At 28.9% G+C, this 26,296-nt stretch overlaps 1 protein-coding gene and 1 pseudogene across 2 annotated transcripts; one reads left to right on the top strand and one right to left on the bottom strand.

The window, feature by feature from the left end:
- Positions 1–12,277: 12,277 nt before the first annotated feature.
- On the top strand, positions 12,278–14,283 carry LOC137820859 (dof zinc finger protein 1). Of its 2 annotated transcripts, none has more exons than XM_068625152.2 (2): positions 12,278–12,603; positions 13,136–14,283. In XM_068625152.2, the coding sequence occupies exons 1-2, from the start codon at positions 12,580–12,582 to the stop codon at positions 13,946–13,948; spliced, it is 837 nt and encodes a 278-aa protein (XP_068481253.2). In that variant the 5' UTR covers positions 12,278–12,579; the 3' UTR covers positions 13,949–14,283. The 2 variants fall into 2 exon arrangements, with proteins under 2 accessions (XP_068481253.2, XP_068481254.2); XM_068625153.2 differs by lacking the exon at positions 12,278–12,603 and adding an exon at positions 12,829–13,064.
- A 10,931-nt stretch (positions 14,284–25,214) lies between these two features.
- On the bottom strand, positions 25,215–25,320 carry LOC137823227 (small nucleolar RNA R71; annotated as a pseudogene).
- Positions 25,321–26,296: the final 976 nt, after the last annotated feature.

Below are 26,296 nucleotides of genomic sequence, written 5' to 3' on the forward strand. Positions count from 1 at the left end.
GAATAATTGATTCATTCTCTTTAGTTGTATTTTTCTTCCTTTTTTTAACATCGAGGATCATCTTTTGATTCGAAAAAAGGTTCTTCGATTTTAGAATGAATATTTAAAATATATTTATATAATAGAGATTTTACTATTCAACCTACTTACTACGTGTATCACAATTAACATTTGTATATTATCTAATTTTTATATAATTTAATTAATGTTAATATACAATTTAATTAATACGTTTACTCCATGTTATTCTATCGATACCGAACCGATACATTCTGAGATCATTCGGGCTCTAAAAATACATTTTCATTCAATGAAACTTTAAAAAAAAGAATTTTCAAAACCTTTTCTATAAATAAAATATAATAAGGGAAGCAAATGTTGACCTAATTAAACTCTTCATGGTAATTTTACCAGCCCAACAGGAATATAAACTGGGTCAATCCACTTATTTAGAAGAATAGCCCTAACGGGTTATTCTTAATTTTTTTTAGTGGAGGAGTATATATTAAAGTGGTATGTAAGTAAAGGTAAGAAAAAATCGAATATCTAATATCAACTACGTGATAGTAATTTTTTTTTTCTCTTCTAAATATGACAATTTAAAGAGCAAGTTAAATCTCAGCATGCAACTTTAGACAATGCATATTTATCTACAATTGATACAAACAAGCTTTTGAGCTAACTTCAAAATAAAGATAAAAAGGTAAAACAGGTCAATTCTTCACGTAACTTGCCTAACTAATCTTCTTTTGTATGTTGGATTACATGTAATAGTTCTGTACAGCAGATAAATTGTGGGGCTATTATTACAAAACATAGGTAGCATACCAGATTTTATTAAGTTATATTTGATCTAGGCTAAAAAATAATAACATCTAACTCTGACTTATTATTTGTTATAAGTTGTTTTTAGATAATAGATTTCAAGCATTAATAAAGATGATGTAATATTTTTTTATGGGTCAGTAGTTTTCAAAAAAGAAAAAAAAAAGGTAATGAAAGAGGACCAAAATTCATTTCCAGAAATCGCAAAAAGTTTGGCCATTGAAGGAAAAAATATCTAATATTGAAAGTGAGGTTGGTTTATATAATTTAAAAAGTGGTTATCTCCTTATGGCCACTTATCTCCTTAAATAGAACCATAAAAGCATACTAAAACCATTTAAGAAGATAAGTGAGGTTGGATTTCATGAACTAAATCCAATAACCTTCATGCATTCAATATAATTAATGATTATTTTACGGTAAGTATAACACTGTCGTCAAAAGTAATAATTTATTTATAAATACGGATATCGAACTCACAAAGAATAATAAAATAATATAATCAAGTGTAAGATTCACTAAATAGAAAATAAAATAATAAAGTTTGTTGAGAGTTTGTTTTGATTGCAAGAATTGTAAAGAAAACAAGGTTCAATTGAAAAAATTGGGATTGAGGGTCATATTTCTTACTCTTTTGTATTTGTATTTTGAATAGCATGGTAATATTATATATTTGATTGATGTTGATGCGCATATAAAAGTTATTTACATTGATTCTTTGCATATAAAATTATTAAGAGAGTTTCATAAATATTGATTCCTTGCATATATATAAAAACTTCTTATTATTATGATTAGATGTTGATAGCAATTAATATTTCAAATATATTACTAGCAGTTAAGCATTATCATTTGGATCATGGTAAACAAACATGACAAATAAAATGACAATATCAATTATCAATTAAAAACAAAATATTATATTTAAATTTCACCTCAAAATACATTAAATCAAACCATTACAAATCTCCTTCGTCCTTTTCTTAAGTCCATAGAAAAAAAATATTAAAAGATGATATTATTTATGAATGATTAAAATATTTTATAAGACTACACAGTGACAGAGTCTTTTTGATAATTTCAAACCATTAAAGTAATGTTTAAATTTTTTGAAATATATATATATATATATAGATAGATAGATAGGGAGGAAACCTAATCTATTAAAACATAATCCAAAATATAAATAAACAGAGCATGAAAAAAATAGGTTTAATAGCTTATTATTATAATAATTTTTCAATTTTTTTTAACGTTTTAATTTAATCTAATTTTCTAAAAAAAATGTAGTATTTTCTACCAAATTAATGATAACGATATTAATACAATAACACGTGACACAAATAGAAAATGACTCATTTTTATAACAACATTATTACCACCCCGTTTAACGAAAATAATTGTATTCACTAGTTTCTAAAAAATGTTAGATCAAATTTAAAACATTCAAAATAAAATAAAATAAAAAACTATTAAAAAATTCACAAAATAAATTAAAATCCTAAATCCAAAAATACAATACTAAAAACCCTTACTAATAAAATCTCCAAGTACCATCATAATACTCTTACTAATAAAATCTCCAAGTACCATCATAATACTTTTACTTCCACAATAATCAGAACTAAACTTCAACAATGAGACTCGAAGTTAAGCAATGAGACTCAAAGTTAAGTTAAATCCTTGAAAAATATTCAAAAAAAAATAATCATTAAACTAGTCAAATTTGATTGTGGTTATGATTATTATTATATTTATTAGTAAAATTATTAATTAATAATATAAAAATTATTAACATTATTCATATTTTTAATATTATTATATTATTACTAATAAATATTATAAGTATTACTAAATATTATTAATATTATTAATTTTATAATATTAATACTATGTATACATATTAGTTATAATTATTATTATTATTTATGAATATTAATTATGATTTTATAATTATTCATATTATAATAATATTTTTAATAATATGTATATAATTATTATGATAATAGTTGGTAAGTAATAGAGATTCGTAAATAATAGTTGGTAGTTAATATGATCTGTGGGTAATAGGTGGTATGTATTATTAAATTTATCTATAAATTCAAATCTGTGGGTAATATCCGTAGGTAATGTTGTCCGTAGATAATATTTGTAGATAATGTTGAATTTACTTACGGATTCAAATCCGTAGGTAAAAATACATAGATAATACTATGTTTTTTAGTGTCTCTTTTCTACCGTAAACCAAATTGAAATTTAAGTTATTACTATATTCATTCCATTTAATCTTGAGAGTTGTGAATGAATTATATATGATAAAAAAATAAAACTTATTTCTTATAATATTCCCCCTTTTTAATTTTCCTTTTGACAAATAAACAAAATAAATTAAAGAACTTAGAGAAATTTATTAAAAAAATATTTAATAATATATAAGTGTTTATAAATAATTAACCTTAAAAAAATTACTAAAATTTAATATATATATATATATATATATATATATATCAAATTAAACTAAAGTCATAACAAATTTATATTTTAAAGTTTTTTTTTTCTAGTTTTCAAGTATAAATGGGTTGATAGTAAGAATGATGTTAAAATTGATTAATCATGATTTATATTATTGAACTTTCGAAAGATTTGGGATGAGTCATTTGTAATGGTTCAACAAGCATCTCAGGTTTTCTATGTCAAATATCCTATGTCAGAACATTGACATATCATTTTACATGGAAAAAAACAAGTGGAGGTTATTGATGACATTGAAAATGGTAATCTCCCTTCATTGATACCAATAATAATGAATAAAGATGAAGATGTAGATGATGATGCACATGCAACCCGAAAATACCGCATGGAGAAAATTTGTTGTGTCAGGGAAGGGTCTAAAACGGTGGTTATGACCATAACCGTCATTTTAGACTCGAGCATGTACAATGTTTGGCAGTGCAAGAATGAGTCTAAAAGGACAATTATTACCTTAATCGTCGTTTATATGTGATTTATACATGACATTTTGAGAATAATCGTTTATACCTCTAATAGAATAAATTATGTGTACATAGACAACCGTTTCAAAATCGCTATATAATTATTAAAATAACTATTGTGATTGACCTTTTATACACCAGTGTGAATAGTAATACATCATCCTTCATAGTAAAATATTAATAGGAAGAAAATGAGAAAAATATAAAACTATTAAAAAATCATAATCCTTAATTTTTCTTTTTTAGTATTAAAAATACTAAACTATTTATATGAAGATATTAAATACATTTATTTTTTATAAAATTAAATATATTTTTCGTTTCTATACTTTTACATAAAATTAATTTTAATTTTTAGTTTAAACTTTAAATTTCACATATTTTTATAGTAAAAAAATTAGTGAAATAAGTTCCTACTAATATTTTCTTTATTTAATAGACGAATTTTGAATATTAATTATATTATAATATTATGATATTTATATCAACAATGGATTAATATAAATATAAAATATTTAACATTCTAATCTAAAAATTCAATTTTACATTAAAATAAATTGACAATCATCATTCATTACATAATCGAAAAATATATTTAATTTTTTTATAAAACATTAAAATATCTTGTAAAATAACATGAAAAAGCAAGTGTGTGGATGCATGATTATTGTTTGTTATTGAGAAAGATCTAAGAACGACCTGTGAATTGATCTGACGGTGAGGGAATATTGTGTGTAGAATTGATGGAATGAACGGTGGTCCAAACACCACATGTTGATGAAGTGACCGAGACTGAGAGGCCAGACAGAGAGATGCGGTTCAGATTGTAACGTCAGCGACACGTTTCACAATCACTCACACGTGTTCTCTTTTTTCCTCCTTCCCGGAGCTCAACTCCCTCGAACTTCACGCCGCCGCCGCCGCCGCCGATCCATATTCATCTCATCTCCCTCATCGATGCCTCTATTCTGCTGCGCATTTCTGCAGGCCTCTCTCGTTTTAATGCATACCACGCTCTCTCTTTTTACTTTCTTATGAGAAAAAAAATCATATTCAATCTGACGTCACCGTTTTCTTTGTGTCAGAATATTGTACATCTACCATATCAGTAACTTTGCCGAGGGTCAAATAATTATTCTTAATCATACTCCGCATCTGATACAATATTAATATTTAATGTTTTTCAAAAGTTTTATAAAACTTCTAAATAAATGTTTTTTTTTATCTATTTTATAATAAACATAGAAACTAAATTTTTTGAAGAATTAAAATAATATGTATGTATAATAAAGAAAAAACAATAATTCGTTTTGAAGAGACTAAAGTTAATAATTTTAAATTTTAGAAGAATAAAATACAAATAAATTTATAGGAAACAAAGGTTAAGATATTTTTTATATGAAAATAATAACATTTAAGTCATGAAAAGTTACAGGCTTATTTACTATCTAACTTAATTTAATTTTCGGTTTTTATAACTAAAATCAAATTAAATTAAGGATGTAATTAGTAAAGAAAAAAGAAATACAGAAAGATAAGATAAGTGAAGAAAAGGAAAAAAAAGTAAAAATAAAGGCTAATAAAAATAATTGTTTGATATTCTTATATTTAAAATTAAATAACTATTATTTTATTACCATTCTAAATATTATTATTTATTTATTAAAATAAAATAAAATAAGGTTTAAGAATAAAATAAATAAACTCAAGTTTTCTAATGACTTTATTACATCATTTTTTATGTTTTTTTATTTTATATAAAAAGTTGTTGTCGTCGTTATTTTTTTTATAACTCTTCTTTTTATGTTACCAAATGGTTTTTTTTTTCTTTTCCTTCTCCCTTGCCATACTCTCCATCCATACTCTTCCTGAGATTTTATTTAGATAATACGAAAAAGAAAAAGTAAACAATATTATTATATATTGAAAAATGAGATGGTTAGATTATGTGAAAAAAATATAAAGATGGGAGAAATAAATTAAAAAAAAAAATTGTATAAGAATTAGTTTCATCACAAATAAATTTATCTTTAATTTTTGAAAATAACAATGTTACCACTTTGTTCAAAATTCTATTCAATTTGACTGTTGAAATGGAGCATGTTAGATACTCAGCTGTACTAATGGATTGTATACTATGCGGAAAACTTTAATGTAAAAGGTTATATAGTTAATTATGATTAATGTATAATCTATTATATGGGGTTCTTAACACAAATTTGTCTACTTATTAATTAATTTACATATGATCATACATAATCACTTATATAAACTCTTGTAGTAATAATATGTTATTTGGGAAGCTACATAGTTAACAAAACTTAAGCTATAATAGATTAATCAAGCTTAAGATATAATAGATCATGTTGTCTTTGTGCATCCAACTAACCATCATAGGTACTTCAAATTAATGACTAGAACAAAAGCATTTTATACAAAGGTAGAAACCCTCAAATGACTTTCTTCATATGACCAAACAATACTCAAATTTCACTTTTAAATTTTTATTTATTTATTAAAATTGAGTAATAAAAAATTGTGAAGGGGTCTTAATATTACTAATTAAACTACCAACATATTCTTATATTACAAACTACCAAAAATACATATTTTACTTGAGAAAGGTAAAAAGAGAAGTGTTATCTCATCATATTTCTTCTCATGCCTTATAGGTTTATCATGCATTCCACTCAAATAAGCTTTTCTTAAATTTGATATGTTAAAAGATTTTTTAATATATTTTTAAAATATAAAAAAACAATGCATATAGAAGGACAGCATAAAAACCCTTAATCGAAAATCAAAATTCCTTGAAAGATAAAAATACACTCTTTCTTACCAAATTCTTCACTTTTTTTTCTTCTACAAACACAGTACATTGTGCAAACAAAACACAATTGAGTTTAATCAAAGTCGGAAATATTCTCCCATTTCAGCTCTTTTTTCACCATCTGAGAAAGTGCAACCCAAGTGTAAGTCACATCTTAAATACATTTATATTAATTTACAATATTAAATAGTTTTTTTAAAAATCTTTAATAATAGTACGTACTTTTAAGTATGTTAAACATATTATTTATATTAAGTTATAAATTAATATATATTACTAATTGATAATAAATAGTGTATAATATACCGTTTTAATAATTAAGTGTGATCTTTTAGTGCTTGATTAATTATGAATATTTTTTTTTTATCTCACATATAATACTTATAATTTATAAAAAAGTATTTTTTTTATTTAGATTAAATTATTATAGAAATGATTTTTTTAAATATTTAACATAATTTACTGCTTTAAAAAATATTATTAAATGATCCATACATTTAGTAATTAATTTTAATGTTTTTTTAAAGTGATTTTGTACAAAAGTTATTTTTAAATAAACTTAGTATAAATCAATCTCTTTTATAAAACTCATGTTAGATAGTATTATGAACTTCAAATATCATCAATTATATGTCACATTATTTATATTATTAAAAAGGAAAATAATAAAAAAATTATAGGGTGACCAAACCAAATTTATATGAGAGAAAAAAAAAACATTTCCTACTAAAAAGGAAACATAGAGAGTTGAAATTTGTTATGAAAAAAATTCAAACTAACATACAAGGAGGCAAGATAGAGTACCATTTAAAATTTAACTTATTTTTTATCTTTAAGATTAGCTAATTTTTGAATCCTTGAACTCCATGCCTTTGTAAATCTTTAAACATTGTCTTTATCTCTCTAAGGACCAAGGGACCAATCTAACAAAGAAGAAAATTTGACAAAGCAAAGAATAGTCACTTTCCAACCAAAGCCTCTTATAACCAACAGACTCATCATACTTAATGGCAAGAATAACTCTCATGATTTCAGCACAAAAAGAACCCCAACTGCCCAAATAAGTCAAAAAATTGGCAATAGACACTTCCCTCTACTCGTTGTAAAGATCTCAACACAAGTAACAATACCAAGAGACTCTCTAGTAGCACCATCACTATTAACTTTGATCCAACACATCTTAAAAAAAGTCAAACCATATGAACCAGAGTATAAACCTTTCTAGGCCTAGTGATGACTCTAAAAAACTTCAAAGTGGATATCATCTGACATAAACTTATTAGAAGCCTTATGTGACAATTTAATGTACCCCTTAACAGTGTGAAAAACCAAATCAATACTAATGTTTTGTTGGAACCTAACATGATTCATTATCCTCCAAATCATCCATAAAGGGAAAGTGACACATGCAAACTTAAGGCCTGATCAAATGGCTGCCTAAAAACTTAAGAAAAGAGAAAAGACTTAAACAAGAAAGTTTAATAAAATCAAAGAAGACATTTTGAAGTCAAGTTCACTGGTAATTAGTAGAAGGACAATCAAAGAAAAAATGACAAATACTATACTCTTGTTCCCTACATAAATAACACACAAAGCATAATTGGTCAACACAATATCATATAAATAATTTGTCTTAGGTCAAACAAAAAGGGAGTGATAAGTGAGGATTTCAGATACTTGGTTTTAAGAAACCTAGTTTTCATTAAGATAAACCAATGCATATCGCTATAAGGAAAATCTAATTGAAAACTTGCAAACCTCATCAAACTTAGAACTACAAATAGTACTCCTATTAACATTAATCATACCTATCTTGTTAATATCACGCGTCAATATGAATTTTTTTAAACCTATTTGTTAACCTCCTTAAGAAGATTAATAGGTCATTTCTAAATTTGTAAGTTATAAGTCATAAAACTAGATATAATAGAATTGATTATGTGAATCCTCCTTGTCACACTTAACATTTTCTCTCTCTAAAAAATCAATTTACATTTCACCTTATCTACTAGAGGTTGGAGGAATCTAATCTCAAGAGCACCTATAAAAATATGAACAACAAGATATTCAAAAGGTATAAATCCCCTATTGCAACCAATAACATTTTTAATCCTCCCACTAAAAGAAGCATAGTTATCTACAGAAAAAAAGCTTTTAGAAACTTTCATCCATTGACTAGAAACCGTCTCATAAGACTCTAGAAAATTCATGAGATTAGATATAATATTTTTGTTAGCCTTGCAAAACACAAAGATATCATCAACATAAAAGGACATGCGAAGGAAAAATAATGTATTTAAGGTCAGCCTTAGGAAGCATCTGTTAATAGAATAAAAGATAAGCACATGCTTAAAACTTCTTCAGCTAAGAAAACAGAAAGGGAGATAAATGATCTCCCCGCATAACACCTCTACTACATGAGAAATACCCAACCAAATTCTGATTAACTCTAGTAGAAAGAAGAGTAGATTTAAAAATGGTATGAATCCAATTTATCAAAATCAATGAAAATTCAAACTATTGTAACACTTGTAGAAGGAAAATTAAGAGTATCAAAGACCTTTTTAATATCTACTTTGATAGCAACATTAAAGTAATAACTTTAGAAGCAATGCATATGCAATCTTTAATGTTTATTCCTTTGATAAAATCATTTTGATTAGGGATATGATCTTACTTCAAACTAGAACAAGTCATAACCAAAATTTTATAAATAACCTTAACCTAAAATTGGCAACAACAATAAGTCTAAAATCCTAAATGGAGTTAGCTATAGGAAGCTTAGGAATGATGGAGACAACATTAGAATTTATGTTAGTTAAGATCCAATTATGGTGTTTCACAACACACACATCATTATCAATGATACTATAATCAATTATATTAAAATATAATTAATTATAATTTTTTTCACACAAATTTTTGTTCACTTGAAAATTTTCGAGTATATTATAGTTTCTATTTTCATCTTTTTATTATTTTTTTTTTCAACTTTCTCTTTTTGCAATCTATCCACGTTTTCCACTCTAGAAAAATAAACAATTAGTCTTTTACCTTTTGCATATTGTCAAATGTCCTTCTTTGAGAGTTTCTCAATTTCTCAAATGTCATTATGCATTTTGATTGTTGCTTATTTAATCTAGTTGGAAACTTTAATCACTTTGTGGTATAAACATATTTCAATAACTTCATTTGAGTCACAGTGAGAAGTATGAATTCAATCTCTAGATAACCACACTAATTATTGTATGATTGATAACATTTATCATTCCTATTAAATAAAAGATGTGTTCTTCCTTGTACTAAATATTCTTTAAGTCCTTGTTGAGGAGTGACAATTTTTAACCTTTACTTCTTCAACTTCATATGTGACATGACTAGTGATCTTATCTTTCCCATATTTTTTGCTTTTCTCTATATTAATAATTTGTCAAATAGACTATTTCAAAACATAACAAGACATAAACAAACATGCCTTCATCCCACTAAGAATGTTAACAATCACATTGCTAAAACGTCCTAAGTATGCATTCAAAGTTTCTTCAAAGTGTTTTCTTATATCAATCAAATCTCCTATTTTAGGGTTTAAGCTTGTTAGCATAAATTGAGAGACAAACAATTTAGAAAAATCTAAAAAATAAATTATTGATCTATCACTGAACCAATCTAAGATAATTCTAGTCAATGTAAATACAAACATGTTGCATACTTCAAATCACTTTTGATTAAAATTTAAGTTCAAATATTTTCAAATGAAAACTTAAATCTTGGACACCATTGAATAGTCGACTTTTTTCATTTCCACCGAGAAAGATTGAAATTCATGTTGCAATTCTTTATATTTTTTGTTTGAGTTGTTCCTGCACTTTTAGGGCGTCTTTGGTATACACTATTGTGTTTCCTTCTCTTCACTTATTAATTCATGATATCTATAATTTGTTGTAATGTAGGGGGAATTTTCATTGTTATATTCTCTTGCATTGTCGCATTTTGGATCCTCTTACTTGTCTCTTTATCTTTAAAAAAATCTTTAAATGTGTAGGACCAATTTTACTAGGCTTCACGGATGTGAAAATATTTTAGTTAATGTTTGTAATTCCTAGGACTTAAAATAGAACATTAAATAGTTCACAAGTCTTATTTATAAGTGTTTTACCTACTTAAATGCTTTCCATAAAAGAAGTTCATATGTATTCTTATTCATGCAATTCAACTAGAACTTATTCTCGTTTTAAGGATTACTTTGCCATGTGTCCTATTTAAATGTGTGTATGAAACATAGTTTTTCAAAACTAATTATGGATGTTATATCAAACAATAATTTATCAGATCAGGTAATAGCTTATCATTCTAAAGATAAGACATGTTCACTAGTAACTTGTAATAATTTAAAATAAACTTTTATAATTAAAAATATTATTAACATTTTTTTGTAATCTTATATCAATAATTAAAAAGTTATTAAAAAGTTTTTCCCCAAAAAACTTATGCTACAAGTAGGAGGAAGAGTTTATACTCAACTTTTACAATTCGTCCTTCAAATAACATTATATAATAATGTAACAAGTGTTTTGAAGGTACTTTGGGTATGCCCACGTTAACTACTTAGCTACTTTTCCACATCTATCACTATATAAGGTATGAAATGTGATATACACATTTAAACTTTATTATTCATTTTTATACTCACAGTGTTTGTGGCAGTCATCTTCATTGCCAGAAGCAACCACTACGTTCAGACGTATTAAAATCCTCTCTAACTTATAAGTGTTAATAAAAGTTATTCGCTTAATTAAATATCAATAGACGTATGAATTTGGAGTAAAAATTACAATCACGCTATTTTTTAAGATCTTAAATATAAAAATTCTAAATTATTTTAAATTGTTTTAATTTAGTAGGCTCTAACATAAAATAAATTGTTGAAAATTCTAGGTTAATTAAAAATCAAAACATTTTATAATATTATTTTATAATATATTAGTGAGTACAAATTTCACTTTAATTAATTTTATAAGATTAAGTTAAATTTAAAAACAATTCTTAATTAATTTCAAAATTATTTATATTTTATCATAACAAAATAGGTTAGATTTATTAAATTATTCGTTATCGAATAATCCTTAAATATTTATAGTCTTATGTATAAATTCAACAGTTTCAACATAAATGAAATATTAAAAATCTATATCAAGAAAAAAAAAAATCATAATATATTGTGTAAACTAATTTTATAAAATTGAGTCATATTTAATTTTTTTTTTAAAAAGAGCTTTTATGATTATAAAGATTGGATGAGTAATTGATATTTTTTAACGTGTGGATTTGAGTAGTTTTTGCATGATGAGAAAGGAATAGGTTGAGGAATCAGGCGCGGTGGCTCTAGTCGTAAAAGTATATATCAAGTTATCAACCGACTAATTCTTTTGTGTGCTTTTACAAGAAGACAGCACTGAAGAATATTGTTGACTTATGTAACATACTTTCTCCGTAAGCTTACATGCCATGTACACAAATTTCTCGTACGTGTCATCATATATGACATATAGTGATTAAAATTAAGAAAAATGATATTTTTCACAAGCTTCGTCGTGGAGTCTAAAATGGGTATAGAAAAGAAGGACAGAATGAAAAATACAGTGAGTGTTGGAATAACAAAGGAAGCAAGAGATAAAAAAAAAAAATATTTTAGACAAAAATGAAATGGTAGAGAAAGAAGTGTTTAAAAAATAAAAGGGTTTTGAAAGACAATGCTACCCTTTCATGTGTAATACTAATATAGCTAGCTAGTTGGCCAACACATGGATGGAACCACCACTACATCCCAATTCTGAAAGCCTTACACGCTTTTAACACTCTCTAGAAAAGTGGTTTCTTTTCTTTCTCTGAGGACTCGTAGCTTTTCCTTTTTCCCATTCTCTTCTTAAATCCATGGACACAGCTCAGTGGGCACAGGTACACAGAACTACTTTTTCTGTTTTCTTTCCATATAATCATGAAAATCTCTGCTGGGGGTTGTGGTTTTCAACCATAATTTAGATTATTAAGTTTTGGGCTTGGGAAATTATTTTGATTATATTGTTAGTTCTATGGGGAAGTTAAGTTCCACTTTATCCCCAACTTTTTCTGATGTTCAGCTCAATCCCCCACTAAATTCAATTTTTCTTGCTGTCTTTTTAAGATCTTTCCCTCATTTATTTTTATCTGCTATTGAAAGTACTGCTCCTTTCTTTTTCCCATTTTCTTTCCTTTCCACCATCTGATAAAGGATAAAGGACCCAAGAAAAAGTTAACATATTTGTTTGTATCATACCACTGCTGTTGTAATCCCTCAAAGTGTTTGTTGTAATAAAAGCACCTTCTTTGTATACTTGTCTTGTTTGTTTCCTTCCTAGACTCTCTTTTTCTCCGCAAAGGTTTTGAATTCAGTAATGGCCTTTTGCTCTCCTTTAGATTTTATTGTTTTAAAATTTGGATATTTTTTCAGGGTATTGGAGTGGTTAAACCTATGGAAGGTTCAAAGCCTCCTCCTATGTTGGAGAGAAGGGCGAGGCCTCAGAAGGATCAAGCTTTGAACTGCCCAAGGTGCAATTCCACCAACACCAAATTCTGCTACTACAATAACTATAGCCTCTCCCAGCCAAGGTACTTTTGCAAGACATGTAGAAGGTATTGGACTGAGGGTGGTTCTCTGAGAAACGTTCCTGTGGGTGGTGGCTCTAGAAAGAACAAGAGATCAACTCCATCAGTTCCATCACCAGCATCGGCACCAACAAAGAAGCTTCCTGATCTCACAACACCAAATTTCCCTCAATCTGCTTCTCAGGACCCTAAGATCCACCAAGGCCAAGACCTTAACTTAGCATATCCGCCAGCTGAGGACTACAACACTGTGTCCAAGTTCATCGAGGTTCCTTACAGCACGGAATTAGACAAGGGTAGTCTTCAGAACGCCACTTCCTCATCAACACCGTCTCAGTTGTCTGCCATGGAGCTTCTCAAGACTGGGATTGCTTCCTCAAGGGGTTTAAACTCCTTCATGCCAATGTACAATTCAACTGGGTTTCCTTTGCCAGACTTTAAGCCACCACCTGGCCTTAACTTCAGTCTAGAGGGGTTTGAAAATGGTTACGGGGGTCTTCAGGGAATTCAAGAGGGTCCTACAGGTGCAAGGATCTTATTTCCTGTGGAGGATTTAAAGCAGCAGGTTCCAACCACCAATGAGTTCGATCAGCAGAATAGAAGTCAAGGGGATTCAACTGGGTATTGGAATGGCATGTTAGGTGGCGGATCGTGGTAGATATTTTAGAGAGAAAAAAAAAGGAAGAATGAGGGTTGCTGTTTTAGCCTTTTTTTTCTTTTTCTTTTTCTTTTCTTAATGGAGGGAGTGTGGTTGTGTTTGGAGTGATCAGAACCACTAACAAAATAGGGTACATGGCTGCTGTTTCGCTTCTTTTGAATCCATTTCAATTTTTGGTCTTCTTTTCCTTTCCCTAGTAGTCCCACTTTGATTGTTGGCTTTGGTCCCAAAAGAATGTGGCTGTATTTTGAAGCTACCTTGCATTTTTATTTAGGTTAAGCAACAGGAGTATCGAGTCGATAACCTATATCATAATCAAAACTACTCATTTTTCATTTTTGGCTTTCCCGTGAGAATAATAACGCTTATTCTTGGGGTTTTACCAGGATCTTCGCGCACGGTTTGCTGCTACCACAGCAACACATCAAGGAAAAGGATTCCCATCAATACTATTGTCAGGTACCAAGAGAGTTTGGTCGGTCATGCACAACCTTCAAATTTAATGCCGTATTTAAGTATAATTGATTTTGGTTAATAAGGGCACTTAGCAACAACTTAGTGCACCAAATAACTAGTTTTTAGTGTTGGTATTTGTAAATTCTAAACTGGGATTTTGGGTGATTTATATACAGTCCTGAAACATAAAGTGAGTTGGAATGATGGCTGTCAAATCCTTTACAGCAAAAGTGGTCTCACTCTCTCTTTTCCTCTCTCTCTTTTCCTTTCTTTTTGCTTGCCAACCGATCAGAAGTGTCAGATCTTAACAGTACCGCTTGGTATTTCAGATTCTTCCATCCCTTCAGCTTTCACGAAGCAACCAAATAAGATCTATAACATGACAGTAATAATACATTGGTACGATCCATGAATTAATTCTACTCAGCTAACTATCCTTTATCAACAATATAATAATAACAATAATACACTCCTGTAAGGTTATCAAACTGCACTTTAACGTTTCCCTATGCTTTCCGATCACTACCACCTTTACAAAACCTTGCTACATCGTCTCTTCCATGTCTTAACTCACTCGAGCCGAATGCGACCTAGATTTTTCTTTTTCATTCATAGTTGGTCCCATGTTTTGCAGTAACAGTTCCCTTCAGTGGTTGATGAAGGTTCGTTGAGTCACTCACTTTGGTCCAATTTGTGAACATTATTATTTTATTTATACATCTCCCACATGGGCTTCTTTTCCCTTTCTTATATTGAAAGCCAAAGAAGCTGGAGCTTGACTCTGGTCTCTCCTTTTCCAGTGGAGGGTCCTACAAACATTCCTCTTGGTAACCGTGCAGGAATATTATCCTCCACTGCGAGTGTCCTCCTCCACGTAGAGATACACCTCCTTCACTTTATCCAATATAATATTATAATAATGTACCCTTGGTAAATATTAATTCACGCTACCCTTCCTTGCTTCTAACGTGTTAAGCATATGCATATCTATTTATACATTCAAATTTAACAACTCATGGAGGAATCTACCTCTTTCTGGTTGCAAATTCATCTACTCCACAAACATCCACTAAACAATATTTTTTCAAGCATTTATTTATTGATTTGGTGTGGCAGTATATATCTATAGAATGTACTGTGATTCATTTGGATTTACGTCGGTACTATATATATATATATATATATATATATATATATATATATTTTGTGATCCTAGAAGAAGGAGTCTACTATTTTTAGGGTTTGGTAAAAGCATGATTCATTGATCTACGAAGGAAATTCTCATTCCTTATGACTAAATCATGTGGGGAGAATTGATGTATGTAGGCATTGGATGATCAAAACCTAGAGGACGACCCTTTCAACCTAGGGCTTCTCTCCAATGATGACCTTTTTACATTAGGGTTTCTACGTACTAGACAGGCCCTAACATTAAGGACAGAAAGGGTAATTATTCACGTAGCTGCGGGACCATATATGTGCAAGCAGGTGATCATTCATTTTTCTAACGAAATCATGTTAAGAAATGTACACCTTTGGGATCGTCTCGGAGCAATTTGTTTGGCTACATATGGCAACATTTTTAAGTGAAGACACAAGAAAGAATGGGCTATACCTAGCTGCTTTGTATAAATTTTTATTGCAAATCCAACTAATTCCCTCCATTGACCAATATAAATACTTGTTACATCCTTCTTACCCAAATTTACTCTATGAAAGATGCTGCTCAAGATATATGTATGTAGCGTTGGCCCAGTTCCTGATGTTACTTCATACATATCAACAATTCTAGCTAGCTACCTTATTATAGATTTCTAGATTCCTATAACCGTCGTGTTTATGACCTGTGATCACGCTGTGCCTTAATACTTGGTATTCTCAGCTTAATGCTTCATTTTTTCAACCGTTTTTTTTTTAAAGTAAATGTAGTGCATGTTTAGTAAGTAACACTGAATTCAACTCATTGTGATCTTTTTTAAGCAACATAGATTACTTTTGCTTCGATTTCAACATCATTTTCTCCCGCGAAATTAAATACACTAGTAAACTTACATGTGAGTGTCTTGATTTATGGAAATGTGCATGCTAAGAGGGCGGAATATTTTTCACAAGTTAAAATTTATAAAATTATTAAGAAGTTGATTTTAAGTTTAGGTGAGTTTTACAAAATCAGTTTATAAGATTTTGCTTTCACTACAAGAAAAACATGAAATAAAATCAATTTAGAGACAAAAAATAATTAGTTGTTATAGTAACTAAATTAGAGACCATTTTAAAAATTAAAAAAAAAATGGTTTCTAAATTAGTTTCTATTATTGTTAAATGGTTTCTAAATTGATATCTAATTAGCTACCAAGGTTTTAATTACTAATTATTTAGTTTCTATATTTGGTAACAAAAACTTTGGTTGCTAATTAGATATCAATTAAAAATCATTTAAAAATAATAGAAACTAATTTAGAAATCAATTTTTTTTAGTCTCTAAAATGGTCTCTAATTTAGTCACTATAACAACTAATTATTTTTTGTCTCTAAAAATTCGTTTCTATTTCATGATTTTCTTGTAGTGTTTAAGTTTAAGGACACAAAATCAGACAATCCTATGATGGGGAGGTTAACCCCCACACCATCTGGGTTGAAACCCAGATGATGCTAAACCATACTAGCATGACTCTTACACTCACTTATATACTATAAAATGTCTTTATCTCTAGTCGACATGAGATTTTTAATAAAAAAATGCAATCCTTTAGTTTTCTTCTACTTTCTCCATGTACATATATATGCTTCCTCCCTCATTGTCAAAATTGAAGATAAACACACATTCATGAAAATGCCTTAGATTGCATGCTTAATCTTCAAACCTCCCAATGAAAATAACAATTTTTTTTCAAGCAAAGATTAAATTAATTAAAGCGAACACTTCACAGGTGTCCCAACCCTTATATAAGTGTCAAAACAAATCACAAGAAAACATTCAAAAACATATCAACAAATTGAAAAACTTATAAGAACCGATGTTTTCTAGAGCAACAACTCTGCATTTTCCAACACAATAGAAAAAAACAAAATAAAACATTATGCAGCAAATTTGCATATTTCCAACACAAAATAAAACATTGTTGCTTCCATCCTAAAAGTTGCACATCTCACACTCCTTTTGTTGTCTCCTGCACCTTCTTTGGTCTCTTTCCGCTACATCATTTTTCGACCAAATGATACACAATCGTGTCGCCATCACAGGGAACTTTAACACACCTAGTGATGCTACACCACAACCTGCACATAGAACAAAACCTTCAACGCCTCTCAGCCAGCACAAGAAAATGGAAAATAAACCCTTGGATTGTATAAAGACCTAGTAACTTATTTGCATCTGAGTTAAAGCATAGAGACAACGAGCATACATTATAGCCATTCAGATTCGCAAATATAAATGAGTAAATTTTATGCAAGCAGATTTATTTAGTTGTCATGTTAATGCAAATTAAGGGAGACAACAACCAGTCAGAAAAAGAGAAAATGTTTTTCCTTACTTTATGTTTCATCCAAGTCCAAGACTGGACTTGAGCCATGAAAAGGATTTTTTGTGCATCAACCTTTTGCTTGATTAAAAATAGACTGGACTGTTCAAAATGATTAATTAGGACATTGTGGAGACAACTGTTGCACAACTTCCAAACTACATTTGACACAATACATGTAATAAGATTGTGTGAAGTTGTCTCCTCCTCCCTCCCACATAGGGCACACAATGTGTCCCTCAAGATAACTCCTCTTTTGAACAGATTTTGTTTGGTTGTTATCTTGTTTGAAAAAAATCCTCCAAACAAAGAACTATGCCGAGGGAGTAACCTTTAAGCTCCACAACACAAAAAATGATTTAGATATACCCCCTGCATCATGATCAACTAACTTTGTATATGCAGACTTTACTGAGAAGCTATAAGATGGAGGGTCTCTCCATAACCATTTATCTTCCTTATTTGAATGTAAAGATGATTGTGATATACAAACCATAAAATCTTCTAGCATAGGCCTTTCCCATTCAAATCAATCCCTTCTCCAACTGAAATCCCAATTCCAACCTTTTCTATACTAACTTCTGAATTTATCAATTGGTTTATCTTTAATCATAGAATTATTATAGATTCTAGGGTACTTCTATTTGAGGTGAGAATTGTGTAACCACTCGTCTTCCCAAAATTTAAATTTTAATCCAAACCCCACTTGTCAAACCACATTTGAGTTAAACCAATTAGTTCCTTAATCGGAGTTACATACCTTACATAAATCAGTCCACCATCTAGATTTGTACTTATTCTGATCCAGTGTTATTAGATTTATTCTCCTCCACGATCCGTACTTTGATTCCAAAACATCCTTCCAAAGGCCAACCTTAAGGAACATCATTCTCCATTTCCATTTCGCTAGGAGTGCCTTATTAAACAAATCTATACTTCTAATACCAAGGTCACCCTCCGCTTTCGGTTTACATATAATTTCCCTACTAATCCAAGCATTTTTCTTTCATTCTGCCCCCCACCCCCATAGAAAACTTCTTTGTAACTTTGTGATATCCTTGCAAACACCAATCAGTGCTTTAAAAAAGGACAGGTAGAACAGAGTTATGACATTAATGACAGATTTTATAAGACACACTCGTCGCATGAAGAATAGATTTCTTCCTTTCCACACTGATAACTTCTTTAAGATCTTTCATAATACGAGCTCCCAAAAGGAGCATCTAGATGGATTACCTCCTATCGAAAGACTTAAGTAAGTGAAGGATAATTCCATTAAGCTACAGTGGAGAATATTAGAATACATTCTTACCAAATGCCCATCAACATCGATTGCACCAATTTTACTTTTGTGAAAGTTTACTCTAAGGTCATATCTAAATTCAAAACATCTTAGCATAGCTTTAATAGTCCTTACCTTATATTTTGTGCGCTGGATTCACAGACAAAAAGAGTGTCATCAACGAACTGGAGTAAATCCACGTTTAAACTATTGTTCTTGACTTTTATACTTGAAAAGTTCTTACTCTTTGCTTGATTTACTAACCCAGACAGACCTTGAGCCACAATTAAGCCACAATTAAAAACAAGAAATGTGCAATCAATTCCCCCTGCCTAAGGCCTCTAGAAGGTTTTAATTCTTTTATCGGGCTATCATTAACCAGAACAAAGATAGTAGCATATTCAAGGCTTGCTATAATCCATTGTATCCATTTTTCACAAAATTTAATTAATCTCCGTTCAAATCAATTTCTATAATATTTGATATCTATATAAGATTACAACATTTTTTTTATTACTACTAAAACTATCACAGTATAATAACTTTATTTTAACTACAAACTTAAATTCTTTGAAAATACTATCCATTAAACATTGAAACGTTTTAATTTAAATCATGCAAGAAAAGAATATTTTAAAAATTCAACATGAAAATATTTTTATAGATAAAACACAACTAATCATTATATTCTTATATCTTATATCTATACTACAAAACATAGATATATGAAATATTAATTGTAACTTTTATAAAAATTCTTTTTCAAATAACTAAAAAAAAACGGAAGACCATGCGTAACTACGGGTCTCCTACTGATTAACAAAGAAACCCAAATACGTGGATATGAATATGAGAACAATGTTAGTTTGATAAGATAAGTTTAAGGAGGATTTCAGCTTTGGAGGACAAACCAAAGTTAATTCCAACTCATGATTTGTCCTTGTTAACTTTTATTAGTCCAGAATGCAGACTCACTACTACTCAGTGCGCAGCATTCATATTACATCTCTTGATCTTATGAGTGCTAGCAACGAAATTTGAAAGTAGCTGTGGGTCACTGCTGCTACGAAATTCAAACTTCTGCTGAGTGAAAATGCTCAAAAGTGCCATGTTCTTCATTCAAGTTTCAAATGAATTTGTTATTTTGGAAGCAGCAAAGTCCGACCCTGATGGAGTTCTTTCAGCTTTATTAAGAAACATGGGAAAATTTTAAAGAATGATGTCTTCGAAGCAGTAAAAACTTTCCACAAGGAATGGATGATCCCAAAGGAATATAATGCTTCATTCATCACATTCACTCCAAAATTTGAGAATCTTCAATCTTTATAAGAGTATAAATCCATCTCACTTGGAGGTTGTTTATAAAAAACATTGGCTAAAGTGATCTTAATAAGGATTAAGAAAAATAGTGGAATGATTGTTAAGTTAAACTTTGAAAAGACATATCATTCGGTGAAGAGTTTTTTTGTCTAGACGTTGGGCAGATTAGGAATGTAAATATTTGGATGTTTGGATTTAATTATAGATAATGTGATATTAGGAATTTTGATACTATTATTGCTTGTTACACACTTATATATAATTAATTTGTTCCCGTACCTTTAATATGTTGATGTAACAGCTTTGATTTTTAAAATTATACAACCCTGTGCTTTGTATTTTATAAGAATTAGGGTTTTTTAAGATGCGTAACTAATAATACAATTGGAAGAAAAAAGGTCTTAGTAATTACAGATTCTATAATTTAAAAGATGAGTGCAGCAATTGTAGTTATACCATAGTTAAGTTTAAGAGTTAAATAAATTTATGCATTGTGAGATTTGTAACATAATTCTAAATCTAAAACATAAAAATATTTTAAATCCTTAGTTTTTGCAACGAAGTATATAAAGGGATATATTGATATTAATACTCATGGTTCATGGAGGTGTGAGAAATAAATTATGGGGTGTAGGAAGTAAAAACCTATGATGAGTCCATTAAATTTTTTTATCAGTAAGGAAAAAATAAATAAATATGGATCATTTTAGGGATTGACCAATCCTTATACATCTTAAACACCTATCTCTCACCTCAATAAAAACAAAAACGACATTTTCTCACAGACAACAGAACACACCTATCATTTGTTTTTAATTGAAAATATACAAATCAGATGATTAAGACACCTACCATTTATTTCTTTTTCTTTTGCTACAATGAATTTAGGACCTCTTAAGCTTTTTCATGAGTATTTTTAAAAGAAGAAAATAAAAACAACGGTTTTTTCATAAATTAAAATCAGTTTATGATAACTTATTTTGTAAAATCTATTCAATATGAGAATTTTAAAAGAATAGTTTCTAATTCATAAAAAAAAATTATTAGTAAAAAAAATAAATAAATATGAATCACTTTAGAAATGGTCTAACATTTATACATCTTGGACTGAAAGTCCACAACAATCCTAACAACATCACCATCCTAACAACATCACAAACTGAAGAAACACAACCCAACCTACTACTAATCACTTGTTTTTAATTCTAATTCATATATAAGTTGTTTCTTATTTACTATAAATTTGTTTTTTTTTATCACAAAAGTGTTTATAAAGAAATTATTCTGGTTTGTTCTAATGATTTAAACACTTTAAAAGCATGAGTTGGTCGAAACCCTTATTCCACCGCATAATAATTTACTAAATCTCCGCATAAAGTTTAATGATTATTTAATATGCAAGATACATGATAATAGATAAATAATAATGATGATACTAAAGGAAACACAAATGCAAAATTATGAAAATTAATAATTTATTTAGCCAGCAACAACTAATGAGATATTTATTGTACTATTGGAAGAAAACGAAAACAATTAGAAAGAAAGACATGAGAACAAAAACAAGTCTTTTCTTTCTTTCTCTCTAAAAACGCGGCTTTATTTTTTTTATTTTCTTTCATGTTTTCTTAATTTCCTCCTTTCATTCAGACAAAAGGGTCTTAAAATAATTAAATTAATTATCTGATAACTTATCTCAACAGGAATATTTACGTAATGACATGTTTTCTTTTTCCTACTCATTTTTTTCCCACCATCTATTGACATGTTTTTCAAACATCACGATTAGGTCTTACAAATAAGTAACATATATGATAATAAAGCACCGTTATCTTCCTTTTTTTCAATTATTTCCCGTCGTTTTACTTGGTTAATGAAATATTTATAAAAAAAATATTTTAGTGAGAAAGTTAGAGTATTGATAACATTGATAAAAGTATTTAGTTCTCTTATATTTGTTACTATGTTATTTTTCTTTTTTAAAAAATTGCTGCTATTAAAGTTTTTATATCTGAAACTTATGTCTCAATGAACATGCAATACATTCTCTTCTTCTTTCTTTATAGCATGTATAAAGAAGTCTTTAATCTCATTACAATTTTTATTCATTTTTCTTAAACAATGTACTTTTTTTTTTCTCTTTCTCTTTTCTTCCTTACACTTTCAATACTCACATATTCATTAAACTAGTTGAATATAACTTTCTAATTTGGCAACAACGATTGCGATCGTTAAATACTTGAAGCTTACTAAATTCTTAGAAACTCAAGATTACCTCTCCAAATTTCTTTAACTACTCGTTATGTTTTTTTTTTTTATCAACAAAGAATAAATAAAATAAAAAGAGACACTTCAGGGATGTCCCAACCCTTATACAAAACCCCAAATACAAGTATTCTAGTACCCTACCAACTAATGATCCAACAATACACAATCCCAGTACAAAATATAAGAACCCAATGATAAGTGTCTAATTTCAGTAATATTTCATATTAAAATATAGGCACTTATGAGGATTTATTGCTAATTTACATATAAAATAATCCATAATTTATGAATTTATACCTTTTTACATTTTTTATGATCTTTATTTGAATAAGAGTATTTTATTCCCAAATTTGGTATTAATTGCAGATTTATAAGGAAGATTGGAGATTTGGATTAAAGATGAATGATTTGAGCTAAGAAGATAGAAGGTCCCAGAATGGAAAAAGATGCAAAGGAAGATTGGGCCTTTTTTTATGTTTTATCATTTAGCTCATTAGCGCGACACAATAAACCACCTAACCCTAGAAAAATAGGATAAATAGAGGGCTAGAGGCTCAACCTTAGTGTGCCAGATTGAGAGGAAAACACCATAGAGTGAGTTGTAACCCAATTAGGAGAATGGAAGTATGCGTGGCTAATTCTACCCTTTGGGATTGAGAATAATCTGCTCAAACTCTTATGTATTAAGGTGATATTTTATATATTAATATTCAGTTCTTGATTGATTATTGGTATTGTTGTTTTACTTTTAATTTTCCGTGACAAATTGAGAATCTTAAATATGATCGGGAGGTATTTTTAGCGTTCGGACCTAAACAACAATACTTAACATATTTGAGTGCTAGGAATAGACTTGAAATGTTAATTGCTATTAAACGTCTGAGCTTCGTTCTAAGTTGTTCTTATAATTATGCAAGGGATCGATAGTTAGGGGACATTCTTAAGGATTTTATATGCGAGGAATCGATATAAATGATTTTTATACGGGCATCAATTTCAATCAAAGAACTTAATATTGACATGCTAATCAAAATACTTGAGAGTGAGAGAGATGAAACTAATCCTTATTTTTCCAATTGAAACAACTAATTCTTTGTTTGTTTTCTTATTGATCAGTGTCAACACAATTAATTCAAAACTCTTTTAATTGTTCTGTTTTTATATTTAGCGATTATTGTACTCGATAATTCACTGTTCCTTGTGGGATCGATATCCGTCCTTATGGACAATTATTACTTTTGACAAACGCGGTGCACTTGCCGTAAAAAGTCATCAAGTTTTTGGCGCCCGGGGAACAGATTTGATTTGTTGAGTATAATTTCCTAAATATTGTAAATATTTTATTTTTTTTATTTGTTTTGATTTTATTTATTTTATTAAAATTAGATTTGATTTGATTTTAGTATAGATTTGCTGTTAAAAAAAAAAAAAAGTTGTTGATTTTATATTATTTTATTTTCTTTTCTTTACGTTATTTAATTTAGTTTATTTTTATTTTATTTTGTTTTGATTTTGATTTTAATTTTGTTTTATTATATTTTATTTTAGTTTTTTTGGATTAGTTTAGGTAGTTTTATTTATGTTTACGTTATTTATTTATTTTAATTATATTTTATTATTAGTTTTAGTTTTTATTTCTACGTAAGCTAGTTAGTTAGAATATTAGTTGTTTACAATTATAGTTTTCAATTTTTTTTTTTAACTTTATTTTATTTTATTTTATTTCTAGTATTTATTTTATTTTTTATTTTTTTAATACGTTATTTTTTGTTTTTAGAGTTTTCTTTTATTCTGTTTTTAGTTTTTATTTTATCTATTTTTTTTTTTGAATATTTTTGTTAATTTTCTCTTAACGTCATTTTAGTGTTTTATTTTTGTTTTTTGGTTTTATTTATTTATTTATTTTATTTTACATATTTTGTTTTTATTTTTATCTTCAAATTTATTTTATTTTATTCTTTTTAAAGAAAAAAAAAATTCTCTGTTTTTTTTCTCTCCACTAATATGTTTTAGGAAGAAAGCAACATGACAGAACAGCAAGCAACACCTACTAAGAAGACACTTGGAGATTATGTCATATACCAAGGACCAAGACATTTTTCTAGTATTGCAATACCTACTACTACCAAGGCCTTGGAAATAAATCCCGATTTTCTCACTCTCATCCGTGCCTATCAATTTACAGCAATAGAACATGAGGATCCATATTCACATTTGGATACATTTTATGAATTGGTAGGAACAATGGGTTTTCAATCAGGTGATCTTGAAAATGTTTATATGCGCTTGTTTTCTTTTTCATTGGCAGGAAAGGCTAAGGAATGGCTCAAATCACTTCCAAATCAGAGCCTCACTAGCTGGAAGGATGTAGAGGGAAAAATTTTGCAAAGATTTTTTCCAATTTCTCGCTACATCAAAGCAAAGTCTGAAATCTCTATGTTCAGACAAGGAGCAAATGAAGTCTTTTGTGATACATGGGAAAGATTTAAGATGATATTGAGAAAATGCCCAAATCATGGGTTTGAAGATATTTCTCAACTGAGCATATTCCTGAATGGTCTCAGATTTGACATAAAGATGCTCCTAGATGCTGCAGCTGGTGGCACAATGATGGCCCTTGATGTAGAACAAGCGACAATAATTATTGATGCATTGGCATCAACTGATTATAAAGCCCAACATGATGGACAAGATCTTCAGAATAAAGGGTTGTTAGAAAATGCACTCTTGGCTAAAAATAAGATTCTGACACAGCAAATTGAGCAACTAACTGCACAAATGGCTAAATTGCCCCAACAATTATATGTTGTTCATTCATCTCAAAGCCAAAGTCAGTCAATCAGGTGTGATTTTTGTGGAGGTGTTCATCCTAATGGTCACTGTTTTTATCAGAACAATTCACCTGAAGTTGAGGATCCATCCATGCTTGAAAGAATGAATAAAGTTGAAGACGCTCTGACAAAGATTGTGAGCGCGCAGGACAATATTGTGAGAGCGCAAGACAATAGCATGGCCATGATTAGGAGTATAGAGATCCAGATGAGATAGCTGACCAAACAAATTTCACAAATTGTGGAGGAACAAAGTGGCCAGTTTTCAGTCAATAGGCAAACTAATTCAAAAGAGCATTGCGATAATGTAGTGGCTGAAAAAGAAGAAAAAGATGAGATAGAGGGGAAGAGAGATGAGAAAGAGAGAAGTGAGGAGGAAAAAATAAAGAAGAAAAGTAAAAATAAGGAGAGAGGAGTTTTTGAAAAAGATTTATCATATCCTCATTCTCTTTCAAAAAGCGAGAAGGAAAGAAAATTCTTTGATAAATTGCTCCCTAAAAATTATTTTGCAGGAAATTTGAAGCAAGATTCAACATTTGAAAGATTTTGAAAGAATAGGAGCTATATTGAAGAAAAAAATATAGAGCTGGAGGATAGATACAATGTCATTATTCAAAAAGGCTTGCCTAAAAAATTCAAGGACCCAGGGAGTTTTAACCTTCCCGTG

This window comes from Phaseolus vulgaris, chromosome 9 (assembly GCF_051622355.1).
Source record: "Phaseolus vulgaris cultivar YP4 chromosome 9, ASM5162235v1, whole genome shotgun sequence".
In the NCBI taxonomy this organism is placed as follows: Eukaryota; Viridiplantae; Streptophyta; class Magnoliopsida; order Fabales; family Fabaceae; genus Phaseolus; species Phaseolus vulgaris.

What these genes read in the sequence shown, in the direction of transcription:
- LOC137820859 (XM_068625152.2), top strand. Translation starts at nt 12,580, where the DNA reads ATGGACACAGCTCAGTGGGCACAG. An exon ending in ACACAGCTCAGTGGGCACAG is followed by an intron (nt 12,604 to 13,135) that starts GTACACAGAACT and finishes ATATTTTTTCAG; the next exon opens with GGTATTGGAGTGGTTAAACC.